Source organism: Artemia sp. Qi Xiang Cuo, chromosome 2 (genome assembly GCF_049724085.1).
Source record: "Artemia sp. Qi Xiang Cuo chromosome 2, ASM4972408v1, whole genome shotgun sequence".
NCBI classification, from domain to species: Eukaryota; Metazoa; Arthropoda; class Branchiopoda; order Anostraca; family Artemiidae; genus Artemia; species Artemia sp. Qi Xiang Cuo.
The window spans coordinates 81,855,928-81,870,584 of NC_142795.1; the positions used below are offsets into that span (position 1 = coordinate 81,855,928).

The window sequence follows — 14,657 nt, forward strand, 5'->3', positions numbered from 1 at the left end:
GAATTAGACCTCTCATTCTTCAAGAATATCCAGGTGTGGTGGAAGCTATGTGGCTCGGTGACACTGGCACGGTTAAGCTTGAGTTTTGTGACTCAATGTCAATAGCCAAGGCTATGCAAAATGGTGTTAAACTTGGATATGAATATTTATCTGTGAAAGAAAATCTGTCGGCAGCTCGGTGCTGTCTAAAATACCGTTCACCAGACCATAGAGTAGCTGATAGTGAAAGTTTGGTTGCAAAGTGTGGACGCTGTGCGGGCACTCATATTTCCACCAAGGATTCTCTCTGCCAGCTTGATGCAAGATGTGCCAATTGTGGTGAAAATCATCCCTCCTTTAGTCTTAGATGCAAAGTGCTGAGAGATATCATTGCCAAGAAGAAATGATTGTGCCTGTTTCGATTGTTTCGCTTAATATAAATGGTACTCATTTAAAGGAGCATATGATTGATGAATTGTGTGACCAGTTTGACATAGTATGCCTTCAAGAACACCTCCTGACTTTTACTAGTATTAACGTGTTAAAAAGAAGTTGTAATCATTCCGTTTTTACAACTAATGCTGAGGTCACTTTTGGTAGACCTTCTGGAGGCCTCGTGTGCATTGTTAAGAATAACCTGAGTTTTCTCTCTCCAGTCTGTTTTCACAGTGATAAATTCATCCTTGCGGTTTGGTTTGGTTATACTGTGCTGATAAATGCGTATCTCCCGTGTAAAAAAAAAAAACTATTTCTGCTTTAAACGCGTATATGAAAGCCTCGGCAAATCTTAAGACTATTCTTGCGTCTGTTGTATCGACTGGTTATGATTTCATAGTGGTTGGCGACTTCAACACAGATATTACAAGTCAGTTAGTTCGAGCCGATATAGTCCTTGGTGCTTTTTATGCTTATAAAATAGTCGATAAAAGTGTTGATTATTCATATATTCACCAATCTGGAAGTTTGTCTAATATTGACCATATAGTTTCCTCGCCAAATATTAATGTATCGACTGTTCTTGTTCTTGAAGACTATCGTGACATTGACCACCTCCCGATTTCGTTCTCTGCTTCACTAGTCGCTTTCCGTTCTACTAGACCATTTACAGACCATTTACAAAGTTCTAAGTGGTTTTACAGGAATAACTGGAGAAGAGCTAATTTTCACTTTATATTACTACGTTGTCCGCGTTATTGGGTTGTATAAAAGTTCCTTACCATTTGCTTCAAGTTACTGACCGCTTCTCAAATGATAAGCAGTCTCTAAATGAATATTATGATAAAATAATTTGGTGCTTAAAACAAGCAGAGGCGACTGCTGTTCCTCTACAAAAGATTAAAGTTAAAGCTAGAAAACCAGAATGGGTTTTGGATCCAGAATTAAAAGTTGTAAAGAATAAAGCTAAGTTTTGGCTACGAATATGGGTGTCTTGCGGTCGGCCAAATCGAGGAGTTGTCTTCGATCTGAAGCAAAGTACCAAGGGTGCTTATAAAAGTTTACGGCAGTCTAGGGTATCTGGTTTTGATTTTCCTGCGTCGAGAAAGGAGTGGTCTCATTTCTGAATTCGGATAAGCTTAGTAGTGATTTTTCTGAAAGTCCTATAACAGTTCATACTTGGGTGTCGTATTATAATGATATTTTCGGCAAGGTGAACCGGGAAGTTGAAAAGATTGTTAGTAACCTTCTTGAGTCGTGTTTGCCTAATCACATTTCTCAAAGTTAAGCATTACCAGTTTCTGTAGTCGATATTGGTCAAGCTATTTAGGACATGAAATCTAGATCAGTTGATCTAGACGGAATTGTTTCTTATCATATCAAAGTAATTTGTCCAACTTTGATCGATCATATTCAGCTACTACTCCAGATATGTTTATCTACTTCCATGGTTCCCGACAGTTTTCTCTGTGGCACAGTCACCTCGGTTTTGAAGCGTGTTAAAACTTCGTCAGAGTGTAGTTCTTATCGACCTGTTAGTATTTCGTGCACTCTTAGCAAAATTTTTGAATATATTCTTCTCCCTTTCATTTCAGAAAATGTTAATTTTGGTGAAAACCAATTTGGCTTTCAAAAAATGCTGGGATTTCAGCAGACCCATCGTGTTCTAGATTCCCTCCTGTTGCTATCTGTTAATGATAAATCTCCTCTTCATGTCTGTGCTCTTGATCTTTCGAAAGCTTTTGATAGTATAGTCCACTCACATGCAGTCTATTCCCTTTTTTCCAACAATATTAATCTTTCTATTGTTGTTTTGTTACGGTACTGGTATTCTAACTCTTTTATTCGGGTAAAATGTAATGGAGTAGTTTCTGATTCAAAGGTGTTTCTTAGGCGTGGGGTCCGTTAAGATGGAGTGCTTTCTCCAAATATTTTTATGTTATGTATTGCTCCTATCCTTTCATCCTTGCCTTCGACTTTCATTTCTGATGTAATTGATGTCTTGTATCTTGCTTATGTGGACGTTGTTCTCCTTGTCAGTCGTTCTAGGGCTGGGCTCTCACATTCTGTCAGCTGGATCTCAGACCAGTTCAGACGGATTGGGCTTATGTTGAAGGTTGATAAGTGCGATTGTACTTCATTTAATTCGAGTGCGAGTCTCCGTCTTAACTGTGGTTTTTTCTCTATTCCCTTTGTCTCTTCTTTTCGGTGGCTTGGTCTTGACATTACTAATAATCTCAAAACACTTCGGACTCTGACAGTTTCTAATCAAAAAAAAAAAAAATTCAGATAGGATATTCAAAAATTGTTGCAAATAGAGGGAGGTACAATAGAAAAGCGCTTTGGAAGTTATATTCTTCATTTTGCGATCATGCCTTTTTTTCCGCAAACCCATCCGATCCAAATTTTTAGATAGCAACTTTTTAAAAATGGTTAAAAGGTCGGATAAGAAAAACTCCTGTGTCAATACAACCCCACAGGGCCCGGGGGAAGGCGTTCTAAGTTATATTTTGAAGGCATGTACGGTTCTTATGAAAGGGATGCTCGTATAAACTTCATAGAGGGCTAATTTGATTGGAAATTGAGAGCTTTAGTTAACTTTTTCAGAGTCAAGAGATTGAAGGGCAACTAGCCCCCCCCCCCTCACGCCCTTTTTTCCTCAAACCCTTCCGCTACAAATATTGAGATAGCCATTAAAAAAAATGTTCAAAAAATAGATAACAAAACTCCGGTGTCGACACAACTCCCCAGGGCCCGGGAGGCTGGCGTCATAAGTGTTGTCCTGGAGGCGTATATGGTTCTTATGAAAGGGATGCTTGTATAAACTTCAGAGAGGGCCCATTTTATTGGAAATTGAAAGTTGTAGTTCACTTTTTAAGATTCAAAGGATATCCGAGCGCAACTAGCCCCCCCCCATACACCCTTTTACAAAAAAACTCCTATGTCGACGCATCCCCCCAGGGCCCGGGGGCAGGCATTGTAATTGATGCTCTGGGAACATCTATAGCTCTTATGGAAGGGATACTTGTTTAAACTTTGGAGAGGGCTCAAGTGATTGGAAATTGATAGTTCGCGTTCATTTTTTAAGATCAAAAAGAGACCGGAGGGCAACTAGCCCCACCCCCTCCCTGCACGGCCTATTTTCCTCAAACCCATCCGATAAGAACTTTGAGAAAGCCATTTTTTCATAATGGTTCAAAGATCATATAACGAAAACTCCGGGGTCGACACAATCCTTGCCCGGCGGGCCTATATGGCTGTTATGGAAGGGATGCTTGTCAACTTCAGAGAGGGCTCATCTACTTGGAAATTTAAGGCTCTAGTTCAGTTTCTAAGAGTCAAAAGAGATCGGAAGGCAACTAGCCCAACCCACGCCCTTTTTTCCGCCAACCCATCCGGTAAAAATTTTGAGATAGCAATTCTTATAAAAAAGTTCAAAGGTCAGATAACAAAAGCTCCGATGTCGACACAATCCCCCAGGGCCCGGGGGGCAGTCGTCGTTAGTTATGTCCTGGGGTCGTATATGGTTCATATGAAAGGGACGCTCGTATAAACCTCAGAGAGGGCTTATTTGAATGGAAGTTGAAAGTTCTAGTTCAGTTTTTAAGAGTCAAAAGAGATTGGAGGGCAACTATCCCCACCTCCAACACCTTTTTTCCGCAAACCCATCTGTGGTAAAGTGGTTTTATAGTATTAAGGTGATGTTGCATTTGTCATACTTTTATTCTCTCTTTATAGGGGAGGTAAACTATGGCCCTAAGGTAATTAATTAAACTTTGGTAGCTTGCCGTAGGCTATGGCCTGACTAATGAGGCGTACCAGCTGGGTATATTCGAGAGACTAAATTTAGATTTTAGAGAGGTTGGCTATAATACAATACTTTTATTCAGTTAACATACACTAGTACAAGGTTTAATAATAGATATATGTTCTGCTGGGACTAGGTTTCCTAGGTAGACCACAGGTATCAGAAATCTACAATAATATATAATAAGATACTTAAGACACTTACAATAACCTGACGATATTCCAAGGTATTTCTAAATCGACGGATTAGAGGTCAGTCCGGCATAAGATTAATATCTGGCCGCCCCTTCCCGTAAAATGTATCTTTTGTGTATTTCCTAGATCCAACCTTATCAAAGTCCAGGGACATAATGTGCTAGGAAGTGGTAATTTCTCAATTTCCTGTTACCTCTATGGTTGTCAGGCTACATTCGCTATCTTAATAAACAATATCTTTTTTTAAGTTTTGTATTTGCGTCTTGATACTTTATTAAATTAAAATTGACTTAACTGTAAAATATCACAACAATACTCCCTACTTTCAGTAGAGTTGTCCTCAACCCTCAATATTTTACTTTTAAAACAACTTAATTTTGTACAGAGTTCTTATACTACAATCCTTGGGTCATTTTTTGCAAATACCCTAAATGGGTTTCTGTAGAGTTATGTTTATGGCCAAATATATGCCATGTCCTTTATTCCAAGGATATCAATTTTTGGAATTTATCCTTGTTTCTCTTTTTTTCTCTGTCTTTAAGACTGTAAAATTTTCTTTTCACTCTCATCCTTATATGCATCTTCTGTTTTAGTTTGACCCGCAGTGGCTTAAGCATTATATTAGTGGTTCTGCTGAAATTAGATTTCAAGTTATATTAGAAACTATTTAATAAATTGAGTTTAAATTTAATTCCCATAAATAATTTAATTTATCTGGGTGATGTGGTTGATTTACCGTATATCTCCCGAGTTTATAAATGTCTTGGATAAATATATATAACAATTTTGGGTTTTTAAACTTTCACATATTTTTCCAACACAAAGCATTTTCACATATTTCAATAATATAAGGCCATTTAGGCTACGTAGCACATTCTTTGATAATTTCTAGGATGAACTGGTAGCAATGTTCCGTAATATTGCATATAGTTTCCAAAATGTTAGTTGACCAGTTATGGTTTGGAGTCTGATGGTATGAGCTGTTAGTATCAGGATACAATTGAACTGGCTTTGAAATTTGCTACTTTCCAAAAATGCGTCAAAAAATGTTTGACAAAATGGATCCGAAAGGAAGTTACGAAAAATTTAATTTCCAAAAAAACTAAGGTTGTATCTAAAATAAACATTCACATTAGAATACACATAAAGCATCAAGTGTTACATATATAGTAAAAAGAAACACTCATTTTTATATACATCACTGCATTCTTTTTTTCTTTTCAAACGAAGGTTAATTACTTTTAATTACTTTCTCCTCTTTTTACTCTAAACATAATATGCCACTTCAATAGAAATGTTGGGTTTCTTACTGGCAATATTTTCACCATTCTTTTAAAACTTAATATATAATTATTAATCACTTAACAGATTATTTCACAATAAAAATATTTATACGTTGACAAATAAAATTTTTTTATATATATAACATTAAATCATTAGTTAAAACTTAAAGTTACTTCTAAAAATAAAAACACGGTATATACACGAGCATTGAGTAATAACCTCACACGAGCATTGTTAGGTCACAAAACTTAGATAGAACATTCAACTACTTGTTAAAATTTAAAGCATTAAAAATAATAAAACACGGTATAGACTAGAATTTGAATTAATTCCAATTAGTGTTTTGTTAATTGCTTATAAAGTATTAATATAGAATACTTCTTGAATGATACAAAATGCAAAATAAAAAAACAAAATACTCAAAATATTAATTCACTATATTTACATTAATAGTTTAGGTTATATATATATATATATATATATATATATATATATATATATATATATATATATATATATATATATATATATTACGTTTAAGAGGTAATTACTTGGCAAAAAAAAAAAAAAAAAAAAAAAAAAAAAAAAAAAAAAAAAAAAAAACTGTAGTCCTATTCCAGCAATTGAGACAAATGTGCACTTGAACGAGGCTCTCACCTTACACATCCATCCAACTACCTAGGACCAAACAGTATGAGACAAAAAAATATCAGAAATCTACCTAGAGACAAAAAATATCAGAAATCTACAATAATATATAATACAATAAGATACTTAGACACTTACAATAACTCGGCAGTATACCAAGGTATCCTTGATATCAACGCATCAAAGGTCAGTCCAGCAAAAAATGAATATCTGGCATTACGTCCTCGTAAAATGTATCTTTGATATACTTCCTCGTCCACACCGTATTGGAACCCACTGGCATACATAGCTAGGAAGAGGTAATTTATCAATTTCCTGTTAAGTATACACCTGACAGGCTATGTTCCTTATCTTAATAAAAAATGGTATTTCTAAACTTTTGTATTTGTGTATTAATATTTTACTAAATTCCAAATTGACTTAATTATAAAGCGTCACCATACATCCGATACAAATTTTGAGATAGTCATTTTTTTTAAATAGTTAAAAGATCAGATAACAAAAGCTCCTGTGTACACATCCCCCGGGGCCGGGGGGCAGGCGCTGCAAGTTATGCCCTGGTGGTATTTATGGTTCTTATGGAAGGAATGCCCGTATAAACTTCAGAGAGGGCTCATTTGAATGGAAATTGAAAGTTCCAATTCAATTTTCAAGATTCAAAAGAGATCGGAGGGCAACTAGCCCCACCCCATGCCCTTTTTTCCGCAAACCCATCCGATACAAATTTTGAGATAGCCATTTTTTAAAATAGTTCAAAGGTCAGGTAACAAAAGCTCCCGTGTCGACATAATCCCCCAGGGCCCGGGGAGGAGGCGTTGTAAGTTATATCCTGGGGTCTTATAGGGTTCTTATGAAAGGGATGCTCGTATAAATTTCAGAGAGGGGGCTCATCTGATATGAAATTAAAAGTTATAGTTCACTTTCTCAGAGTCAAAAGAGATCAGAGGGCAACTAGCCCTACCCTCCCCACGCCTTGTTCTGCCCCAAATCCATCCGATAAAAATTTTAAGGTGGCCGTTCTGTTAAAAATAGTTTCAAACATCAGATATTGTTTTCTGGGGTCGACACTACCCCCCAGGCCCGGGGACAAGTTTTGTAAATTATGCCCTGGGTGCATACATGGTTCTTATAGAAGGGATGCTCGTATAAACTTTCACTTTACGTACTTCAGTTTAAAGAGTCAAAAGAGATCGAAAGGTAATTAGCCCTACCCCTCGCCCTTTTTTCCCCAAACCCTTCCGATAGAAATTTTGAGATCGCCATTTTTTTAAAAATAGTTCAAACATCGGACAACACAAACTTCTAGGTGGACACAAACCCATTTTTTTGCTTGTACATTGTTACTTTTATGTTTATACTTGTACTTAGGTTAAAATTTTAAGCCGAAAAAAAAAGTTACAATTCGAAACTATCAACTCCGAAAAACTTTTAATTATGCGTTAACAAAAATGGACAAAGATTAATTTAACAAAAACTTTCCAAAAAAGAAGTTTTGAAAATACAAGTAAAGGCCATTTTAAACTTAAGATCAGCAGATACAAATACTTGTTAAGATTCAAACTCAAAACAACCAGAAATTACTATTAAAGATTAAATTAAGCCCAAAACGAACAAAAATTAAAAAAACAATCATAGCAAACAAGCATACAAGTAATAATATAAATGAATAAATAAATCTTAAAGCGGGTAATTCTTAAATTTAATATTAAAATCAAGCTTAAAACGAAAAAAAAATATTATGCTATTGAAGTATAAATGAAACCCAAAACAAACAGACATTAAATAAAGAATCATAGCATACAACCATGAAAGAGGCAATTATATAACTGAATAGATCTTAAAACGAGTGAAACTTAAAATGAATATGCAAATCAAGCTTGAAACGAACAAAAGTCACTACAAAAAAAAGTTTGAGTATCGCCTCCTTCTCTCACTGTAAGTCTTAAACCTACTGCGTCATGGCGCTTTACTTGAAGATAATATGTATCTTGAAGAGTATTGGAAAGTATAAACAAAATCAAATTGAAAATTTTATACATAATGATCTTAACTCTTTGAAGACCCGCCTGTTCAAGATTTTATTTCACTATAATTTTATTTCCATTTTCAATGCTGAAAGAACTTGAAAAGAAAATATCTGTAATATGATTTGTTTTCAGTGAAGCGCCAATGACGAAGTAGGCTTTAGGATTTTACAGTGAAGGAAGGGGACAATGTTAGGGGTCTTGAACAATTTTAGAAAGAACTAATAAACTAAACTAAATATTTGAGGTATAATAATATTAATCGCTGAAAGCTCATCAGTTCAAAATTTTACTTCAATTTTATTGTTTATTTTCAATGTTAAGCACAAAAGAAAATATTTGTAACACAATTCGATTTCAGTAAAGCGCCAATGACGCAGTACGTTTTTTACCTTTACAGTGAGTGAAGGAGGCGATACCCAAACTCTTGTTTGTAGTGATTTTTGTTCGTTTCAAGCTTGATTTGCTTATTCAATTTAAGTTTATCTTGTTTTAAGATTTATTTTTTCATTTCATTAGTATCTATTGTATGTTTGTTTGCATTGATTCTTTACTTGTTCTGTGTTCGTTTTGACTTTCATTTATACTTCAACCGCAAAATATTTTTTTTCGTTTTAAGATTTATTTGCATATTCAATTTAAGAACAAATCCTTTTGAAATCCATTTGTTCAATTGTATTATTACTTGTATTTTTTTCTGCTATGATTGTTTATTTGATTTCTGTTCGTTTTGGGTTTCATTCATTCTTTGATAGTAATTTCTGGTCGTTTTGAGTTTGAATTTTAACAGGTATTTGTATCTCCTTATCTTAAGTTTAAAATGATTTTTACTTTTCTTTAAAACTTCTTTTTCGGATTTTTTTTTTTTTAATTAATTTAGGTAAAAAGACAATGAGCCTGCCTATGATATTGACCGGGTCTAAAGCGTTTCATTTTGCAACATATTTTGTTAAATTAAAACTCTGATTAAAACTGCAGAAGTAAGCTGTGAAATACACTATTTACACTAAAGAATATTTCCTGCTTTACAATAAACTGGATTGATTTTAGTTTTTTGCCTCTTATCTTTAAGCAAAATAAATATTTATAAGGTGAAATATCTCTAATTGTGATGACAGTATGAGATGAAGACCCCAACGATTATTTTGGTACTTGTATGATAAAACCGCCTACTGCTAAAGTTGTTCATTCATTGACGCATCGCAGAACTGGTTTTTTATTAGTTTCTTTCAGCTTAGCGAGAGACAACGCAAAGAGAAGTGACAGAATAGATGGAAAATATATAATTTGGGCTATATATTTGCACATTAGGAAGGTGGGGGGGGGTAAAGTATTTGGATAATATGAAGTTAGAAAAAAAATCTTACTACATAATATGCAGAATAACTGTAACTAACATATTAGGCCTGCAGACCTTCTATACTTCACCCCCCTCCCCTAATATGCAAATATATAGCCCAAATTTGTTTCTAAAGTATTATATTTTTATCATACTTAGGTATATTTCATTGGGATTGAGCGTCAGAAAAACATGTTAGAAGAATATTAGGTAGGGTGTATATCATACAAGTACGGTTCTTCTTTTATATCAACTTCATTTCAGCAAAGTGTGAAATTATAATTTCAAGGGAAAGGTATCAAAAATAGGATCATAGTATAGGATGTTGAGTGGTATACCCTAATAAAGTAAGTGAAGTCATTGACTCTCGCTTACCTGAAAATAATTGCATCTGTGATATATACATAAAAGAAAAAAATGGTTAAAGTGTGTTTCTTTGACCATTTTGAGTAAAACATCTGCCACATCCACCTTACACTAAATAAAGAAAATGGAACAAAAATATGATTCCTGCTTATAATTGGAAAAGACATGGCGCCAGTGTTTCCACTTTTCCCTCTCAGAAATCTCTGAAGATCACCAAAGAATGCTATAAACTTTTGAGGAAACTTCAAGATTATATAAAACTACTTAATACTAAAAAGTGATATTATAGAACCAAAAACCGGCTAAACCCCAGTAGAATTATATTAAGAAACCTTAGATGATTTAGGTTTCCCGTTTGCAGAATGGCCATGCGTTGCTCCATTGGTAATGTGACCACAAAGGAGTTAAACAGTCTACTAGAGTACAGCTAATAATGCCTAAAGTATTCATAGCTTGATGTTCTCTTTATTGAATTCTTCTATATGAGTAGTATTCTATACACAAAGAAAGACGCATCGAGATCGCTTGAAATAGTATGTTTTGGGCGTATGTAGTAGGGCTGTTCTTAGAACTTTGTTTTAAACTTTTAGGGTTTGTCATGAATAGTAGGGGCCTATAAGCTATAAAGCCCTGTCTTCATTGTTACTTTTTCAGGCCAGTTTGGCAGAATAAAAACGGCTTTCTTTTTCACCGAATTTAAATTCTTCTAAAAAAAAAAAAAAAACACTTCAAGTGTATTCGATTTGAGTTTTGAACTTTAGATGGTACCATTGGAGATTAGAGCTGCCAGAGGAAGATGGTACCATTGGAGATTAGAGCTGCCAGAGAAAGATGGTACCATTCGAGGTTAGAGATTGCCATTAGATGGTACCATTGGAGATTAGAGCTGCCAGAGAAAGTAAAAAGCCATGGGATACTTCGTCTCCCAAGAAAAAGCTATAATGAAAGCACGCCTTGAATCTCCAGCAGAAAATGTAGAAGTGGAAACGCTGCATGATGTTTCTTGTTTTCCCTACTCCATATTTGTTTTCAACCATCGACACAGGAATCGTCCTTTTACTGCTGAATAATGTAGATGCTCTTCTTATCCTATTTAGCTGACACTTCAGTCAAGCTACTGATCAGATTTGGAAACGTATCCTTCGGTAGTTGAACTAATTGAAAATGGTGAAACACACTGAAAAGCACTTTCAATAAAAACTGTTTTTAATTTGATTGCTACAATTTTATGAAGCCAGGGTCGCATTTGGGATTTTTTACAGGGAGTAGAGGGGGGACTTTTGCCAAAATAATACTTTATACTTTGTCTAGCTGTCATAAATAAAATTAGGGTATAAGGTTGTAGCTCAAGACTGTTACTCTGCCTTTTGCGAATAAGGATCCGTCTACTAGCCATACTTTTGAATCTTTAAAGAACGCCTTTTTATTGTTTTTTTTTCTCTAATGAACGATTTGAGTATAAACCCAAATTTTCTTTTCATATATTTTCAGAGCAATTGACTGGCTAGAAAAAATTGCGGGAGTTTAAACAAGATGATACACTCCCCATTAAGACAGACCTTTGGAAGTCCATAATTTTTAGAAGTGTCCAGTTTTTCTATACAAAGTGTGTTTAAACTCGAACTTATATTAAAGTGCAGTTAATTCTACTTTTCAAAATTCATTAGTTTTTTCTGCTTTTCAGGTTATGCAAAACTGATTGAATTTAATCCTTTGCGGACAACTGATGTCCTTTTACCTGATGGTGCTGTGTTTATGGTTCTCAACAGTATGATTATTGCAAATAAGGCTGCTTTTGAAAGTTTCAATGTTAGGGTTGTCGAAGGAAGAATCGGAACCCTTGTAAGATTTTTTTTTTTTAGTTTGCAATCTTCAGTAGCAAGGTGTTAATAGAATCATATTCTCAGACTATCTCCAAAAATACAGAAAATGACTTTATATCCCCCCCTCGGAGGGAGGAAAAGTGGCGAATGTAAATTAATCAATACCAGTACTGAACCGGAAAATTGTTAATTACCATCGACTGTAATAAAAAAGAAGTGGAAATATCTTGCAGCAAGAAACCAGCGAAAGAAAACTACAAACAAATCCAAAAAATCAACCACTTACATTTTCATTCATGGTATTTTGGTAAGTACTTAATTTCGATTAGGATCTTAATCTCTCATTTGGGTCTTCGAAATGTCATTCAACCACGGTAACCCTGATCAGAAGATATTTTACTTTGTGCTATTGTAGCAGATTGTAAAAAAAGATAAAGGGTTTATATGATCAGATTTTCGGATTATATCTGAAAAGGATATACATTTCCTTTACGGATTAGAAATGATAATCCATAAATCTGGTCTCTTAGATGATGTTTCTACTTTTTCTTTTTTTTTTTTGTTGTTGCAACTTCTTTCGATTTTAATAGCGTTATTTTCTTTTATTTAAAACTTCATACTATTCAGCATATATATTGTAATTCTGACTTGTTCAATATTGAATCAGATGTGGAAAAAACCTTGCGAAACCCATAATGACATTCCTTTCTATAATGTTTATGAAAATGAATACAACTATGATTCTTTTCTTTTTTTTTGGGGGGGGGGTATATTTTTAAAGTTTTTTCTAGGTTGCATAAGAAGCCCTTTGTATATAATTGGTTTAAAGTCAATATGAGCCGTAAAGTTGGATTAAAATCGTGGAAAGTCCGTTGGTGGGGATTTTAGCCTGGCTGGTGGACGAAGGGCCTGAAAAGACGAATATTTCTGCTTTTTCTCATAAAACTCTAGAGATTGTCATGAAATACCGTCAATTCAAATTGAATCAATATTTGAGGTAACTTAAAACTAAAAAATAGTGAACATCGAGGTCTTAGAACTGCTGAAGATTTTTTTTCAGGGATAATTAAAATTGGAAAACTGCAAATTTAAAGAAGAAGCTGTAAAGAAAAAAAAAACTATTCATAGCGTTCGTCCACACAACGGTCGTTGATGCAAAGCTCCATGTTTAGACTTCAAAATATAGAAGAAAAAAAGTAGAGAATCTGTTGAATGAATAGAATAGAATTTTATTTTAAAAATTACTAACACAGCATGATCGCCGAATTTGAATTTTACGTCCAAAAAAAAGCACTATATATATCTCAAAAGCACTATACACACACACACACACACACACACACACACACACACATATATATATATATATATATATATATATATATATATATATATATATATATATATATATATATATATATATATATATATATATATATATATATATATATATATATATATATATATATATATTATGTGTATCATCTACAGAACATGACGTTCACGTCAAACATTATCCGTTGTAAAAAATACATTAAAAAAAAATTAACACTTAGTTAAAAAGTCAAAATTAAAAATAAATAGAAAACAATAAAATTAATGAACATACAAGAAAAATATGATGGGTCAAAACTTAGAAATTTTGTTTTACATATTTACGAAACTAGGTATAAAAGTTTTCCCTAGCCACTTATGGGCACAGCGTACCGGCTGAAGTTTCTCAACAGGCACTGCAACCCTGCGCGGGAGTCGTTTTGTTGTGGATTGAGGGGGGGCAAGGGTTTTGTGGATTGGGTGGATCAGAGATTTTCTTCCGAAATTCATGCAGAGTTTCTCTCTTCTTTTTTTCAGAGTTTAAACTTCGTCAGCAGCTCTTCATACAACATTTCTGCCTGCTTTGATACTATCATTAGAGCTCTGTTGGATATATAAGGGCTAGTACGATAACAGGTGGCGACCTAGTAAAGAAAGAATGCTAGGTTATAGTGTCCGAATTTAAGAACGCGTAATAAAAACTGTCATTAATGTGGAGTAATCTCCATTTTAAAAGCATTATTGTGATTAATGTTGGTGATGAAATTTCGTTGTGATTTTGAAATTAGCATAAAACCCCATAAGGTAGGTGGTGTCGTATAAAAAAAACGAAAAAAAGCTGTACCATTGAAATCACTATAACCTAAAACTCCATATAGGAGAATTAAAATCTCCCATCTGGACTAGGAAGGAAAATCATCTCTTCGTTTGGGATACAGTGATGTTTCTCCTTTTTATTCTTTGTTATTTTTCGATCGCCGCTTGTGCAACGCTGAAATTCATAGATACCTGTTTAAGGGCTCATTTGAAAGAAAATGACAATGTCTAAGTTTTTCTTTAAGTACCGAACATAAAATTAAAAATAAAAAGGGATCCCCTGCAGAATGGCTGACAGGAAATCTGCTGGCCACCTGAAACCAACCATGATAAATGCTATCCATGCTCCAAGGGCCATCACAGAACATCTGAAGGAACATCCTACAGATGTTCTTGCCAAACAAACAACTTATCCTGCACGGATCTTCGCCACTATAGCAGTACATGTCAAAATGATGAGGCCAAAAATGTATAGTTTTCATATTTTCCAAAAATATTCAGCGAATATAAAACATTTTACTCAATGAACCGGACTATCATATTGCAAATGTCCTAAATTTAAGGTTTGATCTGTCGTTTTAATAATTTTACTGGTTTTAAGCTAAAAATAAAACCATAATTCTGGAA

The 14,657-nt window shown here is 34.2% G+C and overlaps 1 protein-coding gene across 1 annotated transcript in view; it reads left to right on the plus strand.

The window, feature by feature from the left end:
- Nucleotides 1–14,657, plus strand: part of Galk (N-acetylgalactosamine kinase) — a 68,630-nt gene that overhangs the window by 27,974 nt on the left and 25,999 nt on the right. Inside the window, exon 5 of the mRNA XM_089103529.1 lies at nt 11,762–11,919. Coding sequence (XP_088959655.1) covers nt 11,762–11,919 — 158 coding nt within the window. The remainder of the gene's footprint in view (nt 1–11,761; nt 11,920–14,657) is intronic.